General features: G+C 43.2%; 1 protein-coding gene across 1 annotated transcript in view; it reads right to left on the bottom strand.

Moving 5' to 3' along the window:
- The window catches only part of TRIM37 (tripartite motif containing 37), a 181,506-nt gene that overhangs the window by 95,028 nt on the left and 61,971 nt on the right, over positions 1-24,507 (bottom strand). Inside the window, exons 11-12 of the mRNA XM_068102237.2 lie at positions 19,414-19,464; positions 7,981-8,062 (exon numbers count right to left, since the gene is read on the bottom strand). Coding sequence (XP_067958338.1) covers positions 7,981-8,062; positions 19,414-19,464 — 133 coding nt within the window. The remainder of the gene's footprint in view (positions 1-7,980; positions 8,063-19,413; positions 19,465-24,507) is intronic.

Genomic DNA, 24,507 nt, shown 5'->3' with positions numbered 1-24,507 from the left:
AGCACAGGTATGTTGTGTGCTGAGTGGAAGCGATGCTGCATTGTCGAGCATGCTTCCAAGGAAGACTTTGGGATGCTAGAGTTGGAAGCGTTTTTGTTTTGTATCTCAAGGGAGATATTGGTTATTTCTTATATGTGGAAATAGAAAATGTTTATGTGATTTTTGGAGAATAAAGGGTCAGTCACATGGTATTTGTGTATAAGGGAATGAATGATCTGTCATTGCAGCGTGTATTTGTGTTTATTGTGTGAGTCATTGAAGTGTGTCATGGATTGACAAGGGGTTCCCCAAATTGCCTACAGGCGTTGGGCAATCCGGATGAGTAAAATTGGCAGGGAATAATGAGTATGTTATGGAGAGCATGTGTAGACAGGGCTTTAAAACAAGTGTTCAATTACATCCCCACATTAACGGCTCTCCAAATGTAGCAAGGGAGAATGGGAGTGAAAGTCAAAAATGATAGGCTGTCAACCGACTGGGTGTTTATTCAACGGCATGGCCGGGGCTTGTATTTGGCCGACTTGGGATGGCAGAATGCGTTGAATGAAGGCAAGAATGACATGTGATGCTGACGTGAGTCCAATCGGAAGGATGGATGGTTATGGTTTCACCCGGTCTGTTTATCTGTCTGTCTGTCCGGACACAGAGCTCTTGGGGAGAGCCAGAATGGGTTGGGGTGACCAAGATGAATGTGGACAATATATTAATTGTTTGCCATTGTGAAAATTTGCCCTCGATTTGGGACGAAGACATATGGCATTTGCTGACCGGCTCAGGTCGGCTGGTTTCCTCAGCTCTGGAGGATCAGAGCGGGTGTATATTTCAAGCTGATACTCCTATGACAAATGTTGATACTCCTATGTGATGCGGGGTGTGTGTGGTGATGCAGTCTGGGGCCTCGGGATTTGCCCCTGCCTATTTGCCGGTCTGTCTGTCTGTCACATTTGACCCTCAGAAAAGGTTTTGTGAAAGGGGTTACACTTGATGGGCCAACTTATAGACAGGAACATGGAATTTGTACAGAATGCAGGCGATAACCCACCTGTGTCTATCTCTGTGTGTGTGTGTCCGTATTTGTCTGGCTTTCTGGCTGTCCATGGAGTCATGTCTCTGAACACTGATTTTGAGGGAGTTGCAGGCGTGATGGAGTTGCAGGTGCGGACCAAAGCGGTGTCCGCGGTATCTACTGGGGGGGGGGGGGGGGGGGGAACAATGAATGTAAAGTTGTGTATTTCGTTTAAAAACGTTGTGTTAGATTGCTACATGCAGAATGACCCCAATCAAGAAGGTGATTGGGGGCTGGTGAAGATTGGATCACGGCTCTGAAGACGAGGTGAACAGAACTCCACCAGGTATGTGGGAATCACATCAATTAAATTATTGATCAAAGGGAGGTGATAGAGCAAAATGAAGAAGATTGTCATGTGGACCGCAAGGCTAACCTCCGCTCTTGCAGGGAAATGGCTTTGGGAGGCTAGTTGTTGTTTTTGGTAGACTCTAGGTTCTAAAACCTAAGGCAAAATGCATAGGAGGGTAAAATTATTTTTCAGATAATTTTTCCAGTGGGTTTATACTGGTGTGAAATTCGCGTATCTAGGAAGAAAGGGGAAAAAAATGTCCAGGTATTGATAGGATAACAGTGAAGTGTTAGTGTGTTCGTTGCGATTTTTGGGAATGGCAGGATACTGTCGTACATGGATAATTGACTATGCGTTACTAGCAAAACCTCTGTATGAGGCGACGAAAAACGACCAGCCACGGATGGTGAACTGGACGGACAATTGAATACGCTGCTACGAAGGACTCAAACGAGCCCTGATAACGGCCCCAACCTTGGGCCTTCCCGACTATAAAAAGGCCTTCACACTTTTCACCCATGCAGTAGGGGGATTCGCACAATCCGTGTTAACTCAGACTCATGGAGATAGGGAACGTCCGGTAGCCTATTTCAGCAAAAAGCTTGATGCGGTAGAACAAGGCTTTCCGCCGTGTTTACAAGCCGTGGCGGCTGCCCGATACGCAGTTGAGCGGACGGCCGACATAGTAATGGGACATCCTGTCCTTTTACAGGTACCGCATTGCGTCCATACACTACTACAATAGCGAAACACGCAGCATCTCACAGCCACTCGACTGATGCAATACGAAACGGCATTAATTATGGCACCCAACGTGACGGTGATGCGGTGTACCGTTCTTAACCCAGCGACACTTTTGCCAACAAAGGAGGAGGGAATCCCGCACGTTTGTACGGACGTGGTCCAATTAATATCAACGGTAAGGCCTGACTTACAGGACACTCCGCTACAGGAAGCCGATCATACCTATTACGTCGATGGTTCAGCCAAATGGGCTTGGGACGGATCCCTGTTATCTGGGTACGCAGTATGCTCGGATACGGAGACGGTCGAAAGCGGCCGCCTCCCGCCCACCTGGTCAGCACAACAAGCTGAACTGTACGCACTCACGAGAGCGTGCGAAGTAAGCGAGGAAAAGGCAGTGACAATTTATACAGACTCGGCATACGCACACGGAGTGGTCCACGACAAAGGGGCCATATGGAAAATGAGAGGGTTCCTCACTTCAGCGGGAGCACTCATTAAAAATGGGGACTTAGTGCGTAATCTGCTTCATAGTATTATGCTTCCACGTGAAATAGCTGTAGTTAAATGCCGAGGTCACCAGCGTACAGACGACGCTGTGGCCCGTGGAAACGCCCGAGCCGACGAAGCAGCAGCACAAGCGGCAAACCAACAGGTTGGATATAATATGCCAGTAGTTACGCGCAAACAGGGCGCTAAAGCGACCGCCCAGACAGACGTTCCGACATCCGCACCTACAGAGTTCGATGTAATACAATTACAAGCCGCGGCCTCAAACATAGAACATCAAGATTGGATTAAATTGGGAGCTCAGCGCCCCGCGGAAGGACAAATGTGGACGATTAATGACAAACCCGTGGCACCGCGAGCTTTATTGCCATGGTTGGCACGCATGGCGCATCAAAATGGCCATGTGTGCCATAGGGGGGTGATGAGGCAGGTCACTTCCACCTGGGCAGCACCAGGCCTTTCGGCTGCGGTTACCATGGTCTGTCGCTCGTGCGCTATATGTCAACGGCATAATAGGGGGGCACCCCCCAGACGCCGCCACAACGTGGGTCACCCGGCTCCCGTCGGGCCGTTCTGTCATATCCAGTTCGATTTTTTCAATTTACCGCCTTGTATGTCCTTTAAGCATGTACTGGTAGTGGTGGACATGTTCACCAAGTGGGTGGAGGCCTACCCATGCGTCAGGGCTGACGCTATAACGGTGGCCAAGTGCCTTTTGCGGCACTTTATATGTCGATTCGGTGTCCCGCAGAAAGTGTCATCCGATCAGGGCGGGCACTTCACAGGTGACGTCATTAAAGCCGTGTTAAAGGCCTTGGGAGTGATACAGTCGTTCCACTGTTTTTACTGCCCACAATCGGCGGGACTTGTAGAACGAACGAATGGCACACTGAAAGGTAAGTTGGCAAAGATTTGCGACGAGACAGGCCTCAAGTGGCCGGAGGCCCTTCCGCTAGCGTTAATGAGCGTGCGCTCTACTCCAGGGGCGCACCACTGGTCTCTCTCCGCACGAGATATTAATGGGTCGGCCCATGAGTTTGCCGGTATCGGCGCCAGTGGATATGGCAGCACTTGAATTACCTATCATGGATGACATGCTTTTAAAGTTTTGCATAGGTCTCTCCCATGTAGCGCGCAGCATACATGAACGCGTTCGGGAGGCCCTGCCGGAGCCAGCAAGCAAGCCTATCCACACCTTCGAGGCAGGAGATTACGTGCTGGTGAAGCATTTCACCCGTAAGACTGCGCTCGAACCAAGGTGGACGGGGCCATACCAAGTTCTTCTGATCACACCAACAGCGGTGTTTTGTGAGGGCAAGTCGTCCTGGGTACATGCCACACATTGTAAGTTGGCCATACCCACAAACACAGACACCTCAAACGCACCACCACAGATCGAGGATGCTGCACCACCGCCTGTTAGGGGTGGCAATCACACTTAGTTTAATATACCGCTTTGCCAGCACTGGGGACATGAGGGCATGGGCGAACACGGAGACATATGCATATGGCGACCAAACCATTAAGGTCTACCGGCAGAGAGTTATCCGGGGCCAGAGGCTAAAACAGGTGTCTGCAACAGGTGCATGGGATGCTAAGAGAGGTATTAGAGGACATTGGATTGACTTTAAATTGAAATGAAAATTGAAAGGGTGGATTAGGAAAATGAATTTGTTCAAATAATCGTGGCATCTGTGGGATGCAACAATTTGTGCCAGAATAGTGTATGGGAGCCGTCATCTGGGAAGCGTCGTTAAATGGCAGTAGGTTTAGACAGATATTGAAAGGGTTCGTGCAATGTCATTTTGGGGCTTATGGCTCGCCATTGTCTGTCTGCCAGTTAGGGTGGGCAGAGGGAAGAGGGAGTGATACTGCTCTGGCCTCTTGCTCGGCAGAATTGAGTATTGCTGGTTTTACCCCTGTTCAAAATTGAGCTCTCGAGAGCTGATTAACATTAGGATGCATCTCTCAAGGGACCCCTGGGTGGTCTCGAGAGCTGAGGTGTGAAATATGATGACGTTGTCTTATGGACACTTTGTGAGTGGCTAGACACGTGCCTGAAAGGGGAAATTGTATTCATAACTCATGTGGGTTGTGTCTGAAGAAAAGGTTTAAAAGGAAGTGTGAAGAAGGTCATGGAAAGTGCAAAGATGATTGGAGTGGAAAGTCGAATCAGATGGATTATTTGTCAATGACAGGTGACTGCAGGAATTGATGAGAAAGTGGAGGAAAAGGTTATAAAAGTTAATGGAAAAGACAGGAAATAAAGGAAAGTGGTTAGTTATGGACTGTTGTTTCGTGATAAGAAGGTGATACAAGGGGTTGGCTTGCACTGGGGGGGAAATGGTTGGTAAATCATGTATTATTAGATGTAGGGAAGATGATTAAAAGGAAGGTATTTTCGGAAATTGGTGAAAGTAAATATGGCATTCGAATTTCCAGACACGACACAGGAAATGCGGCTATGAATAAGCCAACCATCTGAGAGATAAGGTAACTAAATGCCAATTGGTGGGACGGGGGGCTAGGAATTTGATCATGGTGTGTGTAAGAAAGTATTTTTCAGGATGGACAATGAAGAAACCGCCGTCGGAAGACCATGATCTTGACCATAGAGGCCGTCGACCTGAATGGGTCCTTCAACAAGGCAGATGTGACCGGCGCTTCAGAATTCTGTATTGATTTTTGTGATGACTGTGATACTTGTGTTGAAAAATCCCTTGTGGGAACTGGCTGATGCCTGTATTGATTTTTGTGATGACTGTGATACTTGTGTGGAAAACCCCTTGCGTGTACTGGCTAACGCCTCTTATGTATTATGAATGATTGGCGAATAGATAGTCTCGCATTAGTAATGGAACGAATTGGAAACGAAACTCGAATCGCAGAACTACAATTGGAAAACGAATTAGTGCATATGCGAACGATGGTGATGCAGAATCAAGTGGCTTTGGATATGTTGTTGGCAGAAAAGGAAGGAGTATGTGGGGAAAACGATGAACCTATTGATGCTTGGGATTCTGATAATGATGATTTTAGTTGGGATGATTATACCTGTGATTTAGAAAGTGTAGGTTCTTTTAAAGGTTATTGCTATTATGCCAGCAGTAAGGAGCGGATGGCAAACATGTATCCGGAAGAACCACCCTCACCACCACTTACACCACCCAGCAATCACATGTACAAGGCTTGATGGCATTGGACGTCGATTGTTTGCCCTAATTCGCGAGGACCACGCCTGCATAAGGAGGGCCCTAAATCTGGCTGGCAACCGGGTCGCACCTACGCCGCTGCGAGGGTGGATTCGGAATCCGGCCGGGCGGCAGCAATCTCTTGACCAGGCGCCGTCGTCGCGAATTATGGCTAACAATTCATGCGTTGAATGTTAGACGGCCAGTTAGGGCCGGTATCTCTCTTTGAGCATACGTGACGCTATGTCGTGCCTGGCATGTGACTAATTGGGATGCTGACCACTGGGGTATACGGTGTCTTTCCAAGGAGTTGTCTTGTAAAGACAAAGGAAGGAACTGTTAGCCATTAAGGTTTAAACCCCATGACTCAATTGATCATAACATCTGAAATTATATATCGTGCTTCTGAAAACTGATTTGAACTCAGCTGCAGGCAGAGGCGGGGGGGGACAAAATGTGCTTTCGAGACTCGAGGTATAGGGTGGATCCTTAGCCCAGTAAACAAGTCCTTGAATGTATGTGCCAGACAGTAGATAAAATGCTCGCGACCCACGTACAGGGAAAACATGTCGCCAAACGCCTTCTTCACAAAGGGAATAATTAATTATATATCTTTGTAGTTTCTAGTATGTCTCCTAAATCAAGGATGTAACCAACCTTGGAAAGAAATATAGACATTACATATCCTTGATTGTTATTGTATTCAGCACGTGTATCCAATCATTCATCTACCATTTAGCCTAGTGTATGAGAATATTTTCTTCGGCCTGCGCTCGGGTCTGATATGTTTAGATAAAGAGCCAAAAGGGCTCAGCCTATCCTATGCTTACATCTATTTGTCTAAGTTTGGCCTTCTTCAGGAAGGGACGAGGGAAGGTGGGTCTTTATGGCCCAGGGTTTGCTATGTCTTTAGCGCAGATTCTTGTCTGATATTTTGCTATAAATGAAATGCCTTTTTACTTATTTTGCAGCGAGTGTCTTGAGGAATTGCCCGCTGCGTGTTAGGCGGTGCATTCTCGAGCCTTGCTCCACACTGTGTGTTTGTAATCGATTTTATTAAACATTGTTGCTCTGATTCTTCTTCTTCTTCCTTCCCTTGAGGTCTTCGACCGACATATATATATATATACATACATATATATATATATATATATATATATATATATATATATATATATATATATATATATATATATATATATATATATATATATATATACATATATATATATATATATACATACATATATATATATATACATACATATATATATATATATATATATATATATACATACATATATATATATATATATATATATATACATATATATATATATATATACATACATATATATATATATATATATATATATCTACACATATATATACACACACACACACACACACACACACACACACACACACACACACACACACACACACACACACACACACACACACACACACACACACACACACACACACACACACACACACACACACTGTCCTGTTGCGTGTTGACAGTATTTGAGACCATCCTTGAGATAAGTCTTTGACCGCAAATAATATTCCTGCTGGTTCTCAACAAAACACTACTTCATGTGGTCTTTCCCCCCCCCCCCCCCCCCCCCCCTCCAACCCCCCTCCTCTCTCACTGGATGTCCAGGCCAGGGCAGATACGTTTTCCCCACTACGATGGATTCCACGCTGTGAATTGCTGCTCTGCAAAATATATCAGTATTGCTTATCCGGTGTTTCCATGAAATATTCAAAATGTGACAGAGTTGGTGAAGTTATATCTGGTTCACATTTTTGATATGGCATCGATGCAATATAAAAGGCTTTCCTGGTATCACAAGGAACAGAGTACATGCGATGATTTAGCTCAATAGATTCTGGTCTTGAAAGATGACTTAAACGATTAATGTGACCAGAGATGCTCCAACAGTCGACTAAAAAGGCAGCTATAGATCAATTTCCAGTGAAAATCGTATTGCACAAGCTATTATCATGTTGAGCTAATAATAATACAAATTTGTGCTGGGGAAAAATGGGAATATCAAAGTTCAAAATCATCAGTTAAATTGACAAGATTGCTCGGATGATGAGTTTGTGAAGACTAATTTGTTTGGAAATATGAGTCACCACAGCATGCCACTGCACTATACACCCACCGGATAGACCTTGAGCCGCCAGCAAAGTCCTGCTACTTGCAGTGGCGGGCTGTACACGGGGTCTGCACGCTGTCGTAGTGTGCTGCACATAAACACATTTTGATTGGTATAATAACTTAGCAATGCAAATCATGGACCATCACCACTGAAGGTAAGCTATAGTCTCTTCAGAGCACACATTGGAAACGTATTAAAGGTACAAGGAATTGCTTTTTTTTTTTGTCAATGGTGCAGAACATCTACAATACTTAAGGAACTAAAAATAAGGTTCTTCATGCCTGTCATATTCTTATCCAATATTTAACTACTTGAATCAATGGAATGCTTCATTAACTTGGCGAATCTATCGATTTACTTATTTGCATTCCATGTAACGTGACATGACATTGACATGACATTCACTTAACTTACAATTGAATTACATATTCAATTCAACCAATTTTTTTGTGCACAGAATCAAGACTTGTGGAAGGGCTAGAACACAGAATGGATCAGGATGCAACAGAACAAAATAAACAGCAGAAAAAGAGGGCAAAACAGCAACAGCAGAGCCAATGAGCAAAAAATAGAGAAAGACAACAAAGGATGCGGGTAAGGATGAGGAGTAGGGGAGAATGCAGGTGGTGGATAAAATGGAAGCAATATCTCATGAGCGATAAATGGAAATTTGGTGTGGGAGGAGGGGGGGGGGGCAGGGGCAGGGGGTTAGTGGTTTAGCGGGGGTAGAAAAGAGAAAACTTCATGTCTTTGGATGGGTGATGATCTGAGATGGTGGTGAAAAAGATGTCTTGAAGAGCTGGAGGGAAGAATGCGATTTAAGAGAATGTGAAATATGGTTCCACAGGGGGGGGGGGGGGGGAGGGCAATAGACGAGTGCAGGTGAGCAGTGATTCTGGCTTTTGGGAGTTTCATGAAAAGCAGGTTGCTGGTGGACCATGTGCACCCTGCAGAAACCCCGGGAAGCACAGAGAGGGCAGAGAGTGCAAGACGAGAAATGAGGCGGAAGAATACAGAGATGATGAGCCTGTCTGCGATGGCAATGTATTAGGCCCACACATTGAGCTTCATCATGGAAGATGGCATTGATTTTGAAACTCTCCCCCGTGTGCGTGACCCACTCTCCCCCGTGTGCGTGACCCACTCTCCCCCGTGTGCGTGACCCACTCTCCCCCGTGTGCGTGACCCACTCTCCCCCGTGTGCGTGACCCACTCTCCCCCGTGTGCGTGACCCACTCTCCCCCGTGTGCGTGACCCACTCTCCCCCGTGTGCGTGACCCACTCTCCCCCGTGTGCGTGACCCACTCTCCCCCGTGTGCGTGACCCACCCTCCCCCGTGTGCGTGACCCACCCTCCCCCGTGTGCGTGACCCACCCTCCCCCGTGTGCGTGACCCACCCTCCCCCGTGTGCGTGACCCACCCTCCCCCGTGTGCGTGAGCGCCCCTCCCCCGTGTGCGTGAGCCCCCCTCCCCCGTGTGCGTGAGCCCCCCTCCCCCGTGTGCGTGAGCCACCCTCCCCCGTGTGCGTGAGCCACCCTCCCCCGTGTGCGTGAGCCACCCTCCCCCGTGTGCGTGAGCCACCCTCCCCCGTGTGCGTGAGCCACCCTCCCCCGTGTGCGTGAGCCACCCTCCCCCGTGTGCGTGACCCATCCTCCCCCGTGTGCGTGACCCATCCTCCCCCGTGTGCGTGACCCATCCTCCCCCGTGTGCGTGACCCACTCTCCCCCGTGTGCGTGATGTGGGAGAGAGAGGATTTGATCTCTTAAAGTCACATTTTACATGAGATGTAAGAACACATTTCAAACTGTATTTCCCATGTGCACGCACGTGCATTCACATGTCATCAGAAGTAAATACATTGTGTATATTACATTAGTTATGGATCTGATCAATTGCCAATAACCATTTTGTGAAACTGAATGTGCAGGTGCAGCATCTAACTCAATATGTCAGAATGTCACACATGTCTATGGGTGACTCCACGAGTGTGTGTGTGTGTGTGTGTGTGTGTGTGGTGTGTGTGTGTGTGTGTGTGTGTGTGTGTGTGTGTGTGTGTGTGTGTGTGTGTGTGTGTGTGTGTGTATATATATATATATATATATATATATATATATATATATATATATATATATATATATACACAGATATATATATATATACACAGATATATATATATATACACAGTCACATGAAAAAGTAAGTACACTCCATGTAAAGTTTTGACTTTTTCAACATATTTCAACATACAGCTATTTGATCTTCATTTCAACAATATTGATAGATAAAGGTGATATAATATAACATATATCATGAAACATTTACATTTTGTAGTCCATTGTATAATTTAAATAAACATAAATGCAAATTTCGCATGTGGAAAAAGTAAGTACACCCCATGAAATGTATTTTTTTTTAAATCTTTTGAACATATGTGGACATATCAATATTTGATCTTCATTTAAACAGTATCTACAGATAAAGGTGATCTAATTGAACAAAAAACAATGGAAAGTTGACTTTGCAATAATTTATTCAACAAAAAATTAACAGAGATGCCATTTCCTTCTGTGAAAAAAGTAAGTACACCGTTGGCTCTAATAGGTGGTATTGCCTCCTTTGGCAGAAACAACCCCAAGTAGGCGTTTCTTACAACTGTCTTCCAGTCTCTGACATCGACTGGGAGAAATTTTTGCCCACTCCTCCATGCAGAATTCTTTCAGCTGTGCGATGTTTGAGGGGTTTCTTGCAGGGACAAACAACACAACAACATGCATTTTGAAGGCCATTTTCCCTGCTAGAGCGGGAGTTAGCCTTGCGGTCCCCATGACGATCTTCTCCATTTTGCCCTATTTTCTGCATCTCTCCTTGTTAACCCCCTTGCCCGCATTTCTTCTTCCACTATCTTTAGCCAAGTCTTTCTCGGTCTTCCCCGTCCTCTACTTCCTTCTACATTCATTTCCATCACTCTTCTCAACCAGTCACTTTCATTCTTCCTCAACACATGACCAAACCATCTCAACCTGTTCCTCTTCACAGCATCAATCACAGGCTCTATTCCCATCATCTTTCGCAATTCATCATTTGTCTTCCTCTCTCTCAACGATACTCCGCACATCCATCGAACCATTCGCATTTCCAGCCTTTCCAACCTTCGTTGCTGCTCTACGTTCATTACCCATGTCTCGCTCCCATAAATCATAACACTTCTCACACATGCAGCATACACCTTTCCCTTCAGCTTCAACGACACTCCCCTCCTCATCAGCACGCCACTCAGTTCCCGAAACTTCTTCCATGCACATCTCACTCTAGCAACCGTTGCCGAGTCTGATCCACCTTCTCCATTCAGCATGTCTCCGAGGTAGCAAAATGTTTTCACACCTTCCAGCTTCACGCCGTCTCCAAGATCCAACTCAACATTTCCTCCATCTGCAGCTCCCTCTGTGCACACCTTACATTTGAATGTAGCTGCCACGCTGGTTAATGACCCTCTCAGACCACTACGTTTTTGATGAACCCACTCAGCGCACATTGTACATTGAATGGAGTTCACTCAGACACCCTTCCTACACACAGCACAGGGCCACTTCCCAGTTCATTTCCACCTCACCACATGCTTTACCACTTGCCATCACCGTTGTCTTTCCGATATTCACCTTCAGACCTTTTGTCTCCATACATTCCTTCCACTTGTTCATCTTTTCCTTCACTCCACCAATACTTTCCGCAATCAACACCAGATCATCTGCATACAACAACTCCCACGGTAAACCCTCCTTTACGTTCTGAGCCAGCACCTCCATCACAGCTACAAATAGTAGTGGACTTAGTACCGACCCCTGATGCACTCCCACCTTCACATCAAACTCACCACTGTTCCCGTCCTTCGTCCTTACAGCTGTGCGCGCTCTTTTGTACATTGCCATCACGACTCTGATCAACCATTCCTCCACTCCTAACTTCCTCAATGCCCATGTCAATACTTTGCGTGGAACCCGATCGAATGCTTTCTCCAGATCAACAAACCCAAGAAACTACTTCTTCCTCTTCTCCATGTACTTCTCCTGCAACTGCCTCACAATAAAAAGCACGTCTGTCATTCCTCTTCCTGGCATAAATCCAAACTGCATTTCATCGATCTTCACTTTCTTCCTTATCCTCCTCTCCAACACCCTTACCAATACCTTCATTCCATGCTCCAATAACTTTATCGCTCGGTACGAGCCACACTCCAGAGGGTCACCTTTCCCCTTGTATAGAGGGACGAGGGTACTCAGTTCCCAATCCACTGGAATGCGGCCTTCTTTCACCACCAGATTACAGATTTCTGTCATTCTCTTCACACCCCAACTTCCTGCTGCCTTCAACATATCTCCCACAACTCCCGTCGGCCCTCCCGCTTTTCTACTCTTCATTGCTTTTGTCGCTTCCTCAACTTCCTTCTCAGTTATCTTCTCTGCCGGTCCTAAAACTGGGTTACTCTCTATGTTGCCATCCCATTCATTCTCTGTATTCAACAGCATTTCCATATATCTTTTCAATCTTCCTTTAATTCCATCTGGGTCGACAACGATTTGTCCCACTTCATCCTTCAAGCAACTCACCCCCATCACATCACACCTCTCTTTCGCTATCTGCTTTGCAATCCTGAATACTGCTCTCTGACCCTCTTCCGAATCCAAGCGTTCTCCGAACATTTCCCGACATGCCTCCTGCACCTTTGCTACCTCTTTCTTTGCAGCCATCTTGGCTGCCTTATAACTTTCATGCTCTGCTGTTTCTGCTCCCGTACCCTTCGCCTTCTGCCACTCCTTGAACTTCTTCCTCTTCTCGTAAATCCTCTTTCCAACTTCATCATCCCACCACCATGCTTCCGAGTGCCTCGGTGGTCCTTTTATCCATCCACATACCTCACCAATGGCTCCCAACAGACTAGCTTTCATTGACATCCAACCACTTTCAAGCTCAACCACATCATCCTCTACCCTACTCAGCCTCTCTTTTAATGCCTCCCTTACTGTCACCTCTTTCAACCTCCACACCTTCATTCTCGGTTGGTACTTCACCCGCCGAGCTCTCCTCGCACCTTTCACCCTTATGTCGCAGACAACGAAGTGGTGCTGTGAAACAGCCTCCTCCCCCGGGATCACCTTTGTGTCCCGGAGGTGCCCTCTATCTCGCCTACGCACCATCAGGTAGTCAACGGTTGTCGTCGACCCACCTGACATGTATGTAACAAGCTTATTATCCTCTTTCTGGAACTGAGTATTACAAATCAACAAATCAGCTCCATCAGCAAACTCCAAAATCCTTTCACCTTCTCCATTTCTCACACCATATCCGTAACCCCCATGAACTCCCTCAAAACCATCCATACTCCTTCCCACATGTCCATTTAGGTCTCCTCCTACCACAACAACTTCCTCATCTTTCACGTTTTCCATCAGCTTCTCTATCGCACACCAGAACTTGTCCTTCTCTTCATCGCTCCGACCAACCTGCGGAGCATATCCCGAGATGACGTTCACCAAGAGCTTTCCAATCATCATTTACACCATCATCAACCGATCACTCACTCTAGTCACACTCACCACACTGTCTACAAACTCCTCAGAAAACAGGACCACAACACCATTCACGCCCTCCAGGCACCCTTGCCACATAAACTTGCATTTCTGTCCCTGCCTACCCTTCACCATTCTCACACCACTTCCCTTCCATCTCGTCTCTTGCACACAACATATGTCCACTCTTCTTCTGACCAATACTTCCACCACTTCTCCTGATCTCCCTGTCATTGTCCCTACATTCCATGTCCCAAACCTCAGAAACCGATCTCCACTTCGGGCTGTACCCTGCCCATATGTAGTTGTAATTGTCATGGTTCTCTTTTTGAGGCAATGTTTTTATGGCCGGATGCCCTTCCTGACGCCAACTCTCTTAGTCGTCTCTTACGACACGCAGGGATACGGTGTACCTATTCTGACCAGGGTACACACTGGGAAACGTTTAAAACATGTAAATTCTGGGGGGGGGGGGGGGGGGGGAGGGAGGGCGGCGTCAGCATCACGGCTACGTTTTAAACATATTTAAATAATATTTAAACAAAACCATGAAAAATAATCTGGGAAAAATCTCTAAGTGAGGACGTGGATTTGAGAAAGGAGCAGAGGTGGAAGAAAAACGAGATATAGGGGGCGGGACACAAGTCGAGACGAGGAGGAGAGCGAACAAGCACATGTCCGGGAGGAGAGAAAGAATTAAGAAATTTTTTATTGCTTTTTTTTTTGTTTATTTGTTTGTTTTGTTTTTAAAACGTTGACAAAGAGAAAGATGTTCATGAGAGGTAGGGGGGAGAAAAGAAAATCAAAGAAACAAGCAAATACTATGAAGGAAAGAACTTATATTCACAAAATACTGACGGGGGGGGGGGGGGAGGGAGCCTGGAGAGACCAGGCCACGCATGAGGTGCGAACAAAAAACGACTAATTACACACAAATTTGCAATAAGTACAAAACCAAAACTAAATAGAAACACACAATAACACAAACACACAAGACACGAATGGGAAGATACTCAAACTTTGATGTCGTGGAGAGATCGAAGCAAGCCTCCTCGCTCGAGGGACCAGAAGCGGAGGCCATGTCTTGCATGGACAGCTCGTTTCAAATCCCCCCACAACATCTCGATGGGATTTAGATCCGGGCTTTGACTTGGCCATTCCAGAACCCTCCATTTCATTCTTTTCAGCCATTCCTTGGTGGATTTACTGGTATGTTTAGGGTCATTGTCATGTTGCAAGGTCCACCTTCGGTTGAGCTTCAACTTTCCGACAGATGGCCTCACATTATCCTCAAGCACCCTTTGGTACAATGAAGAATTCATAGTGGATTCTATGATGGTGAGCTGCCAAGGCCCTGATGCAGCAAAGCTGCCCCAAACCATAATATTTCCACCACCATGCTTTACAGTTGGTAACAGGTTCTTGTGGTCAAATACTGTCTTTGGTTTTCGCCAAACATGTCTTCTGGTACTGTGGCCAAATATCTCTACCTTTGACTCATCTGTCCAGGGCACATTGTTCCAGAAGTGCTGGTCTTTGCCTCGGTGTTCATTGGCAAACTTTAGTCTTGCCCTGATGTTCTTTCTGGACAGCAAAGGTTTCCTCCTGGCACACCTCCCATGTAGATCAAATTTGTGCAGCCTCTTTCTAATGGTAGACTCGTGCACTTTGACATCAACAGTGGCAAGAGCTACCTGTAGGTTCCGTGATGACATTCTATGGTTCTTAGAGACTTCTTTCAGCATCTTGCAGTCTGCTCTCGGGCTGATCTTGCTGGGGCGGCCTGGCCTGAACAAGTTGGCAGTTGTTTGGAATCTTCTCCACTTGTCAATGATCTTCCGGACAGTAGAATGATTGATTTTAAATTGTTTGGAGATCTTTTTAAATCCCTTCCCTGACTCGTAGGCATCTATAACCTTCTTTCTGAGGGCCTCAGAGAGCTCTTTTGATCTAGGCATGGTGACGTTGCACACTTCAACAACAAAGAGCAAACCAAACTCAATGTCTGAGGTTTAAATAAGACAGGTTCCTCCAAGATCCTCTCTAATGATGTTCTAATCATTTGCACCTGAACTGGTGCACCTGATTCTAATTTTAGGTATTTGAAGTAGTGATAACTGTAGGGGTGTACTTACTTTTTCCACATGCGAAATTTGCATTTATGTTTATTTAAATTATACAATGGACTACAAAATGTAAATGTTTCATGATATTTGTTATATTATATCACCTTTATCTATCAATATTGTTGAAATGAAGATCAAATAGCTGTATGTTGAAATATGTTGAAAAAGTCAAAACTTTACATGGGGTGTACTTACTTTTTCACGTGACTGTATACATACATATATATATATATATATATATATATATATATATATATATATATATATATATATATATATATGTATATATGTATATATATATATATATATATATATATATATATATATATATATATATATATATATATATATATATATATATATATATATATATATATATATATATATATACAGTGAAACCTTGACTTACGAGTTTAATTCGTTCTGTGACCGAGCTCGTAACTCAATTTGCTCGTTTCTCAAATTAAATTTCCCCATTAAAAGGCATTGAAATGCTATTAATCCGTTCCAGCCCCCAAAAAACCACACCAATTTTTTTTGTTACGTGTTTTTAAATAAGAAAAATGTACTTTATAAATAACAAATAATGTATAAACAAGCACGACCTCGTATATACTGTTCATAATAAAAGAGAATGTTGTAGCGACCCATGGGTCCCCCAAGCAAGACCGGCATCAGAATCTCCTTGCTCCAGCCGGTGACGTCACCGGCGGGGATCCCCGGCGCCAGAGTGGCTGGTCACGTGACCGCCAAAGCGTCCCGCGCGTGCGGGTATAATGAGCTATACCTGTGGATCACGTGACCACCGAAGCACGCCTCGCTTGAGAGGCGTGGCTTTCGGTTTCGGTTTGGGTTTTTGGTTTTGCTTTATAAGGCAGCCCGATAAACTGGCTTTTTAGTGTTCCCGAGTTGGTTTTACGAATAAACATCTTCTCGGACGAGTTTGTGCCTTGCCATCCTTTTATCCGTATTCTGCTGGAGTCCAGATTCCTTCAATGTAAAGAAATAAACTGGTTTTATTAAGTGTTGTGGCGGACACGAAAGCACTGACGTGGTGACATCACCCCGCACACCAAGTGGGGGTGGGCCACGCCGGGGAGAGAGGCGTGGCCTCAGGATATAGACGGGGCGCGCAGCCTTGAGCAGCTTAGTGCTGCAGTTTGAATAAAGACTCTTGTATGAACCGCGTTGTCCGCTTGCTCCTTGCGTAAGCATTAGCGCGCGCAGCATCGCGCTACAGTGTATTTACCTTGAAGATCAGACGAAGATGCTGGTGGAGGTGGAGGAGATAACTTTTGCCCTTTTCGCCACACTTTCCTCGCTTTCACTTGCAGGGCGTTTCAATAAAAACCTGTCCAACGAGGTTTGTTTCTTCCTCCCTTTCAAAATGTTTCGAAAATTCTCCATCTCTTCATGGATAGAGGTCCGGAGCTTTGAAATAATCGTAACGCCCTTGGCTGGCGTTATAGCCTTTATCGACTCCTTCTGCTTCAAAATCGTACATATCGTAGAAGTACTACGATCGTACTGCCTCGCCAAGTCGACAACACGCACACCTCGCTCATGTTTTTCGACGATTGCGTGTTTTATATCCAAGCACATCATCCTCTTCTTCTTCTCAGTACTGCCCTTGGCACTCAATTTCTTAGGACCCATGGTTAAAACTAAGAAATTTTCCAAAATAACCAACATGCGAAAACAAAGCAGCAGCGATATACGGCAGAGATGCTTGCACGGCAAGATAACCACCTGACCGGAAAGCTCGTTGGGCCACCTAGTGGCGGGTGGCGTAAGCTCGTAACTCAGATCTCGGCTCGCATCTCAAAGCAAAAAACCGCCCGAGCGACGGCTCGTATCTCGGAAAACTCGTAAGTTGGTGCACTCGTAAGTCAAGGTTTCACTGTATATATATATATATATATATATATACATAGCATACATTGTCGAGGCTCGTGGAACAGCTGGTACACTGAATGGATCAGGACATAACAGACAAAAACGGGATGCAGAAAACACATACACAGGATGAAAAGGGAACAGTAGAGCTGCACGCAAAAGGGGCAGTAGAGACAGACAGAGGGGAAACACCAACAGCGGAGTCGAAGGCAAAGATAGAGGGAGACTTGGACAAGTAATGGGTGTGCGGAGGAATGGGGGTCAGGAGAAGATGCATGGGGTGGACAAGATGGATACTGAAGGAAACTCCAAGAAGGGAAAACTGGAAATTTGGAAGGAGGGACGGGGTGGTTTAATGACGGTTGCAAAGATCATGCTGTTGAATTGGGGATGATCTGAGATGGTGGTGAATAGCTGTCTTGAATACCTGGAGGGAACAATGAGATTGAATATGATGTGGAAGTTGGTTCCACAGGCTGGAGAAAAGAGGAACAAGTGAGTGGAGGTGAGCAGTGATCATGGATTTTGGTAGCTTAGTGTTTAGTTTCACCAGAAGGGAGTTGATTGTGGACCATGTGAGCCATGCAGAAACCTGGGGGGAGGGGAGGGAGGGAGACGATTATGACGACAAAGGAATGAAAGAGCAGAGGGGGTGCAAGACCAGAAATGAGGTGGTAGAAGACAAAGACCACCTTCCTGTCTGTGATGGTGAAGTGATAGGTCCATAGACTCGATCTCACTGAGGGAGATTCCAATCATCTTAAAGGCCTTGATTTCCAGAGCATCAAGCTAAGCAAGATGCTAGGTAAGTGTGCCAGCTCACAGGGTAGAGCAGTACTCCATCAAGCTACAGATTGAAAATTGAAATTGATCGAATGAAAGACATATTCCAATTGTTTGACCAGCTTGTGATTTCCTGTTTATCTGAAGGATGAGGGATGTCACAGCAGAGTGTGGAGTCATCAGCAAAGAGATAAAGATAATTTTCCGGAATCAGAGAGATTAGGAATGGGATTGGGCACACAACACTGCTGTGGGGCACTCCAGCCTTGACAGAGAGGGGAGATAAAGATTCAATTGAGAGTCACACATTGGCCATAAGAGTGTAAGACGTCAGTAATCCACAAGTGGAGTTGGCCTTGGCTGCAGTAGGCAGAGAATTTGGAGAGCAAGGCAGGGTTCCAGACTATCAAATGTTCAAGAGATGGCCCTGCTCGCATATCTGACATCGAGAGCCACCATTCATTGGTGGGTATAGAGATCGAGGGTTGGGGACGAGATTTGGAAGCAAACACAGAATTAAGGCTTCTCACGGGCAGAATCGGCTGTGGTGCCATTTGAAATGAGGGAAGGGACGGAGGGGGATCATGATCATGATCCAGGGAGACGAAACAAGGCACCACCAGCTTTTAGAGGAGAGAGACAACTTTGAAAGTTTAATCTTGAGGTCGGACAACAGATGTTGTTTTCAGGCTCTCCTAAGAGTGGACTCACACTTGTTACAGACTTTGTGGAAAGATCTGAGGTTTCCTTAGATCGGATTTTCCTTCCAGGAGGAGAATGCAAGTTGTTTGAAGGCAATGGCATCAACAACGGATTTAGTTAGTTTCTCTCTGTCGATACGCCCAAACAATAAATAAAAAAAAGAGCCTGCAAGGCTGGTCTTAACTCGTACAAAACCAAATGGTTTATCATCAAAAGATATAAACAAAAATGCAAGGAGTCATGGTACATCTGCCGCACCACAATGTTACGACCAAAACAAAACAATGAAAAACATTTCAGTGAGAATGTGTGATCTCAACATATGCCAGTTGAGCATGACCACACACAAATGCAAGTAGTCTTACCTGAAATTGGAAAGTACAAATGTGCTGGAGTCATATGCTGGAATCAGCTCACTGCAAATCAAAAAATATATAAATATATTTTAAAGCATTTTGTTCTCAAGTCCCATAATAAAATCAACAACTTGCAGTACAATTAGCAATGGACTAAATAAATGTATAAACACAAGGAATAGGGAAGGTTGCCCACCATTTTCTATTGACGTCGACACTATAATACTCTCCTCCAGTCTGTCTGTCCATTAAGGGAGGGACTTCGCCCGTTCAGGGAGAGGCTTCAAAAACAAATCAACACCATTTTGTTTGCTTCACATAGCTCTGGAGGCCTTATAATCCTCTTTTGGAAAGCTCACACTTTCGGACTCACGGCTTTATCTCGACTCTAATTCACCATCTGATTCATTGTTCATCGTCACTAAGATGGTTTAGGACTCGGTTTGTCAAGCCAGCCCCCAAAGAAGAAGAGAAGAAAGGGCTCCCGCCATAGTGAGGAAAAACGAGCTGACTACTCAGGGGAGAACAAATTTTCAGAGTGATAGCGACATTGTGCAACACCAGATTTCAGCTACTTCTGACAGTCGTGATGAAGTTCACTCCCCTGAATTTCAGACAGGCACTGACTGCATCAGTGAATGACACTAATGCAAATGGACAATGTTGTAAAATTAAATGCCTTGAATGAATATTGCTAAACATTCACGACTTGTGAGTTCGTTTCATGTTTAAATGCGAGTAAAGCTCTGGCACTCATCTTATTATACAAAAGAAGCTTTAATTGTACACTGCTCCTTTCCTATGCCATCTCCAGGTGCTGCATGATGTCATTGCCGGGCACCGAAGGGGGCCCGGCAATGACGCGCGCTGAAAGGGAGTACTCAGTTTTCACCCTGGTTGTTTGTTGTACACCGCACCTTTCCTATGCTATCTCCAGGCATTGCAAATCGTCATTGCTGGGCACCGAAGGGGGCTCGGCAGTGACGCACGCTGAAAGGGAGTACTCAGTTTTCACTCTGTTTGTTTTCTTTCTTGTTTTCTTGTTTGTTTGTCCGGACGATATCTCAGCCATCCTTTGATAGTGAAATTTCGGCACAGTAGTGAGCAAGTCCTTTGTCAAAAACGGTATTTTTTGTTTTTTGAATAATCAATTAATTAAGGAGTTATTTAATTATTAGTGATTAATTAAGTACTTATTTAATTAATTAAATTTCCTTTCTCTTCTGACCATTAACTCAGGCACCTTTTGTTAGGAAGCTGATATTTGGACATGCCAATGACCAGGTGATTTGGCTGCAAAGGCTATTTTTGATTTATTAATTAATCAATTAATCATTTAATTATTCGCTTAATGAATTTTTTTTGTTTTTTTAAGTTACACATTCTGATGAAATGGTGGTGGTTTATGTGTTCTCTGACCGAATTGATTAATAATTTAATTTTTTTATGATTATTATTTATTTATTTTCATTATTAATCATTTATTTATTTTCTCTCTCATTTGGCCAATATCTCAGGCACCTTTTGAGCTTGGAAGCTAATATTTTGACATGAGTGACCAAGTGATGTGGCTATCAAGGATATTTTTGATTTATTGATCAATCAATTAATCGATTAATTATTTAATTATTCGATTAATTACTAAAAAAAAAAATCCTTTTTTTCAGTTACAGATTCTGATGAAATGGTGGTGGTTTATGTGTTCTGTGACCGAATTGATTAATAATTTAATTTTTTCATGATTTTTTTTTTTTTTTTTTTCATTAGTAATCGTTTATTAATTTTCTTTCTCATTTGGCCAATATATCAGGCACCTTTTGAGCTGGGAAGCTAATATTTGGACATGACAGTGACCAAGTGATGTGGCTATCAAGGATATTTTTGATTTATTTGTTTTCTTGTTTGTTTGTTTGTTTGTCCGGGCGATATCTCAGCCATCCTTTGAGCTAGGAAGCTGAAATTTCAGCACAATAGTAAGCAAGTCCTTGGTCAAAAAGGGTATTTTTTGTTTTTTGATTAATCATTTAATTAAGGAGTTATTTCATTATTAGCGATTAATTAAGTACTTATTTAATTGATCAAATTTCCTTTCTCTTCTGACCATTAACTCAGGCACCTTTTGAGTTAGGAAGCTGATATTTGGACATGCCAATGACCAGGTGATTTGGCTGCAAAGGCTATTTTTGATTTATGAATTAATCAATTAATTAATTAATCGATTAATTATTTAATTATTCGATTAATGACTAAAAAAATTTTTTTTTTTAAGTTACAGATTCTGATGAAATGGTGGTGGTTTATGTGTTCTATGACCGAATTGATTAATAATTAAATTTTTTAATGATTATTATTTATTTATTTTCATTATTAATCATTTATTTATTTTCTTTCTCATTTGGCCAATATCCAAGGCACCTTTTGAGCTCGGAAGCTAATATTTGGACATGAGTGACCAAGTGATGTGGCTACCAAGGATATTTTTGATTTATTGATTAATCAATTAATTAATCGATTAATTATTTAATTATTCAATTAATTACAAAAAAAAAAAAAAATTCAGTTACAGATTCTGATGAAATGGTGGTGGTTTATGTGTTCTGTGACCGAATTGATTAATAATTTAATTTTTTTTAATGTTTTCTTCTTTGTTTGTCCGGACGATATCTCAGCCATCCTTTGAGCTAGGAAGCTGAAATTTCGGCACAGTAGTGAGCATTTCCTTTGTCAAAAACGGTATTTTTTGTTTTTTGAATAATCAATTAATTGAGGAGTTATTTAATTATGAGCGATTAATTAAGTTAACCCTGGTGTTGGGCTAGCGGCTAGGGTGCCGGCTTAGGATCCTAGGATCCTGGGTTCAAATCCCGGTCAATCGCTGAATTAACGCCAGGGGGGTTGACTCAGCCTGTCATCCTTCCGAGGTCGGCTAATTGAGTACCAGTTCACTGGTAATTCCCTGTTTGTCGTTAAAGGCGGCAAAAAGGGTTGGCGTCAGGAAGGGCATCCGGCCGTAAAACATTGCTTCAAAAAGGGGACCGAAAAACAACAACAACAACCACGGTTCCCGAAAAAGGCCAACCCCCGCTTTGCGGGGAAAAATGGCCTCTAAAGGTGGTTATTTTTTTAAATATATAATTAAGTACTTATTTAATTAATCAAATTTCCTTTCTCTTCTGACCATTAACTCAGGCACCTTTTGAGTTAGGAAGCTGATATTTGGACATGCCAATGACCAGGTGATTTGGCTGCAAACGCTATTTTTGATTTATTAATTAATCAATTAATCAATGAATCGATAAATTTTTTAATTATTCGATTAATGACTAAAAAATTTTTTTTTTTAAGTTACAGATTCTGATGAAATGGTGGTGGTTTATGTGTTCTCTGACCGAATTGATTAATAATGTAATTTTTTTTCATGATTATTATTTATTTATTTTCATTATTAATCATTTATTTATTTTCTTTCTTATTTGGCCAATATCTCGGGCACCTTTTGAGCTCGGAAGCTAATATTTGGACATGAGTGACCAAGTGATGTGGCTATCAAGGATATTTTTGATTTTTTGATTAATCATTTAATCGATTAATTATTTATTGATTAATCCATGAATTATTTATTGATTAATAAATAAATTATTTAATTTTTTATTAATGAGTTATTTAATTAAATTTCTAAAAGATACATCTTCGGATGAGCACTAGTGGTTTAGTTATGCTATTAGCCAATTGATTAAGAAAATATTTTGTGATAATCTTTTATTGATTTTAATTATACAATTAATCAATCAATTAGTGTATACCTCTCCCTCCCAATGCAGCCTATATGAGCTGCACTGCGGTATTGCCGGGCACCGGAGGCGCCCTGGCAATGCCGCGCTGTAAGATATTTAATTATTTGGCATGGGGGCGGTGTACTTTGAATGTATCTGTACTTGTTTGTTTTCTTGTTTTATTGGTTGTCCGGGCGACATCTCAGCCATCCTTTGAGCTAGGAAGCTGAAATTTCGGCACAATAGTGAGCAAGTGCTTTGGCAAAAACAGTATTTTTTGTCTTTTGATTAATCAATTAATTGATTAGTTATTTAATTATTATCGATTAACTAAGTACTTATATATTTCCTTTCTCTTCTGGGCATTACTATCTCACTCACTTTTTGAGTTAGGAAGCTGATATTTGGACAGGACAATGACCAATGATTTGGCTGTAAAGGCTAATTTTGATTTATTGATTAATCAAGTAATTGATTAATTATTTAATTATTCGGTTAACGAGTTATTTAATGAATGTTTTTAAAGTTTCAGATGCGGATGAAACGGTGGTGATTTAGGTATTCTATTAACAAATTCATTAATTATTTTACGATTATTATTTTCAATATTAATCATTTATTTATTTTCTTTCTCATCTGGCCAATATCTCAGGTACCTTTTGAGCTCGGAAGCTGATATTTGGACACGATAGTGACCAAGTGATGTGGCTATAAAGGATATTTTTGATTTATTGATTAATCAATTATTCAATTTTTTCAATTAACGACTTATTTCATTTTCAAAAAGTTACAGCTTCGGATGATGCACTGGTGGTTCAGGTATGCTTTTCGCCAATTGATTAAGAAAATATCGTATGATCATTATTTATGAAATTTAATTATGCAATTAATCAATCAATTATTGTACACCTCTCCCTCCCAATGCAGTCTCTATGAGCTGTACAGCGGTATCGCCGGACGCCTCGGGCGCCCCGGCAATGCTGCGCTGGAGGATATTAATTTATTTGGCATGGGGCAGTGTATTTTGAATGTATCTGTAAGTTTTGTTTTTTTGGGGATTTTTTTGGTCATTTTAAAGATCATATCTGATTGGTATCATTAATAATTACAAAAGAAACTAATGTGTATCCAAATGTAACAAGCAACTCACTGTCCCAAATTTAGAGACATACAGTCCGCTAAACGAAATAGCAGTTATCCAATTCAATTTTCCAGCCAAAGAAGGTGCACAAGTTGGAGCGATGAAGGTCGGTCGGAGCGATGAAGATAAGGACAACTTCTGGTGTGCAATAGCGAAGCTGATGGAAAATATGAAAGATGAGGAAGTTGT

This window comes from Myxine glutinosa, chromosome 6 (assembly GCF_964187855.1).
Source record: "Myxine glutinosa chromosome 6, kmMyxGlut1.1, whole genome shotgun sequence".
Lineage (NCBI taxonomy): Eukaryota > Metazoa > Chordata > Myxini > Myxiniformes > Myxinidae > Myxine > Myxine glutinosa.
The sequence above is the reverse complement of the archived record's forward strand: the minus strand, read 5'-3'. Positions and strand labels throughout refer to the sequence as shown.